Consider the following 3,412-nt stretch of genomic DNA (forward strand, 5'->3'; position numbering starts at 1 on the left):
ATTTGAAAGAGTTAGTTGGATCATTTTGAACAGGCAGATTTGCGGTAACCTTCTTTGACTGACAGAACCACTTTTGCGGATATGCAGAACGGATATAACGTTAGCAGGATTTGGCACTGTTGTTAAAAAGACAGGAAAATGCAGTGTGCATGCGGACAACATGGTGTACGTTTTGCCCACGGTTTTGCCACGTTTTGTCGGCGCTGAACTCGCCCCTGGACTATTGTTTTTTGTAGTTGGAGGTCGGAAAATTTCGAGTTCCGAGTTGTCTCGAACGCAGCATTATTGAAAAGCGAGCAGCAGGGGGAGGTTTTAATAGTATTGTCATGGCAACTGTGCTGACGTGTATTGAAAGCCCTCCCGTGTTTCATGGTCACGCCTCCTTCAGATGAGAATATTTGTACCATCCAGTCGGGAGCCATTGTACCGCAGGGGAACATTCTCATGTCTACGGAATGAAATACTAAAATTACATGTTAAACAGTCTTTAATTCGACATAGTTGTAACACCAGCGCACCAGTAACAGTAAAATAACGTATATTGTCGATGAAGTAAAGGAAAAGAAGAGATCTAACGTTACAGAGGTTGAACGACGACTGTATTTTCCACGGTTAGCCTGGCGGAGGGATCCAACCGACTTCAGTAGACGGTAGAAGAGGAACATCCGCCGTCTAATTGCGCACCAGTTGTTTATTTCCTCTAAACTTCGTTTTAACGTCCGTGCTTGGCTTTTCTCTTAAGTCGGTGTGCTTATTTAGATGGCAAGCTTCCCAGACTCTGTAAACGAAAATGATATAGGTAAGTTCAAATGCTAAATGTTTCGTTTATCTGTGGGCAAGTTCTGGGAGCATCGTGAGGAGTTAACGTTAGCCTCGGAGTGAACGGGTCCGTTGCAACCTTAAAATTATATCGCACCAAACTAAATTGTTTCAGTATAACTTAAAGTTACGCTACCAGTTAAATAACAGTTACATTAATTAAAATCTTTAACCAAGTTACGCCGTGGTAGGCTGTGGTGAGCATTGTTTGCCTGTTGTAATAGCTCAGTTGCAAAGATGCTATTTTAAGTGAATCTAACGTTACGGTAACGTTACAGAGCCACTGTTTTGTGCAATGGTCTTGTATAACGTTATGTTCGGCGTGTGGTTAATTACACTGAACATCGGGGCGGAGCGTTAACTAATGTTAACACAGCTAGCGTCAGTTTAGCTCACTTGAATATCTGTAAAATTATATGCAACCGTCTCAGTTAACATAGTGTGCATTACCGGTATATTACAGGTTAGTTATGGTTATTTAGTTTATTATTTTACTCTCTATGGTTAAAATTTGGTCCTTCGCGCTGTGTTGCTGATTAAAAGCTGTGTTCAGACCCGGCCCTCCCCCACACACAAGCAGTGAGATTCATAACCCTGCACACACCACTGCCTACGTGTGTTACGTGCGTGTCCACAAGCGTAACGTTAACTTACACGGCATATACTGTAACCTGTCTTTCTCAAATGCTTGTGTATCATATCATCTAGTGTGTCTGTAATGTTGGTTAGTTCAGTTTTTCCTTATTGTCAGAATCTAAAACTAAAAGTTGTGACAAAGAAATCCAGCTCCCTTCATACTTATGTGTAAAGATAAATCCAAGAAGTTAGCCGGACCAAACCCTAAAAGAAAACAGTTGTCCCTAATGAAACATTTATGGAACTGTTACTTTTTTTTCCTGAAGCAAATTCTTTGCTGCTTGTGTTTTCCAGACAGTTGTTATGAAATTCTCCATCAGTATTGATTCCATCACATTTGTTGGGAAAGTATAAGCCAACATTTCAAAGTAGATCTGACTGCCCTAAACATTTTGACTTGTCGGTCAGTACATTCAGAGGTCAAGTATGGATCATGGATGTGGACATAGAGTATTAGTGTCTCTAGTGGTTTGTTTTCTAGACTTGTTATTTATTCATTTCTTCAAATGAACATGCATGAAATTGTTTATTAGTTATTTTACCAAGCATTGAAGCTCATTAATTTGTGAAGTACCCCACCCACTTTTTTTCTATGAATGGTTTGGTTTGCACAGTTAGCCAGATAGATGCCTGCGTCATTGACAAGCCTGTGTGTGTGTGAGTGAGAGAGAGAGTTAAGAGGTTACTTTGGGAGAATGGAATTCTTGTGGGTTGGCCATAAGTGATTCTATTGATGGGTATAGCTGAAGCAACAATGTCGCTTTTCCAGGTAAGGCTAAGTTCATTGGTGAACTCCTGGTGCCTGTTGCTCCCTTTGACCAGAAATCTGGCCGCGAGGCGTGGACAGTAGCCTTTGCACCCAATGGTTCCTACTTCGCTTGGTCTCAGGGGCATCGCATTGTCAGGCTCATTCCCTGGACAAAATGCCTAAAGAACTTGTAAGTATCACATCATTATTATCTCACTCAAATGCAGTGTTACTACAAGTAATTGAAATGTAGCAACCATTATAACGTTAACATACATATTTATGGTTTTGTTCAATGGTTAAGACCATACACCAGTGTTTCCCTTATATTGCAAATGTGAACTAGTCACCTTTTGAGTGATTGAGAAGTTTCCTTTTGATTTTAATGTACAAATGAAATTGTACAGAAGGGGTGAATAAAAATGCTGACAGTGCCTATTTTTTATGTTCTACAGATAAATGTCAAAAGTTGTAAATTAAGTAAATGAAGACACAAAATGCAAGCATGAATTGTCCTATCTCCAATGATTCAGGGTAGGGCTGGATGAACATTTTACATCAATTAAGATGATGATTTTTATTTTTTTTGCCCTCATAGTTCACTGAGCTTTATGTTGTAAATATACTCAACTATTAAAGGGGCTATATGTAGTTTTTCAATGAAATCACTTATTAATAAAACAAATTTTTACTTTCTTTTTGTCAATGGACTCTAACCTCATTTAGAAATGAAGTTGTGTTGCTTGAAACAGCCACTATTCTGCTTCTTATGTGAGGCCACCTGGTCGGGATGTCCCAAGCCTCTCTCAGATTACAGCAACAACACCGCAGCTAACGACACGCAGTCCACTAACACCACAAAACAAGCGGCTCCCAACAAAACACAAACCCCAACATAAACTCCATGTAAGGATACAAAACAACAATATAAAGTATTATGTGCTGAAGCCAATCAGACTAAACAAGATCAGATAATGTTGAGTGAAAACGCAATGAACATTAGAAAGGCTGGAGCCACTGAGACAGGCACGTTAGCTCGCCGGCTAACGCAGAGCAGTTGGTATCGTTATCCGGTGCAAAGTTGTATTGCTTTCCACATTACTTCACCAGTTTGCGTGACCCATATTACTAACATGTGTACCACCAGTATTATGTCAAAGTGTTGATTTTAGCCTGCAAGAAAGGATGTAATGGTACAGAGCAAATGTT

General features: G+C 39.9%; 1 protein-coding gene across 1 annotated transcript in view; it reads left to right on the forward strand.

Moving 5' to 3' along the window:
* Nucleotides 1-376: 376 nt before the first annotated feature.
* Nucleotides 377-3,412, forward strand: part of wsb1 (WD repeat and SOCS box containing 1) — a 26,947-nt gene continuing 23,911 nt past the window's right edge. The window contains exons 1-2 of the mRNA XM_046074376.1: nucleotides 377-799; nucleotides 2,225-2,393. Coding sequence (XP_045930332.1) covers nucleotides 760-799; nucleotides 2,225-2,393 — 209 coding nt within the window. The 5' untranslated portion in view covers nucleotides 377-759. The remainder of the gene's footprint in view (nucleotides 800-2,224; nucleotides 2,394-3,412) is intronic.

The sequence above is a fragment of the Micropterus dolomieu genome, linkage group LG17 (genome assembly GCF_021292245.1).
Source record: "Micropterus dolomieu isolate WLL.071019.BEF.003 ecotype Adirondacks linkage group LG17, ASM2129224v1, whole genome shotgun sequence".
In the NCBI taxonomy this organism is placed as follows: domain Eukaryota; kingdom Metazoa; phylum Chordata; class Actinopteri; order Centrarchiformes; family Centrarchidae; genus Micropterus; species Micropterus dolomieu.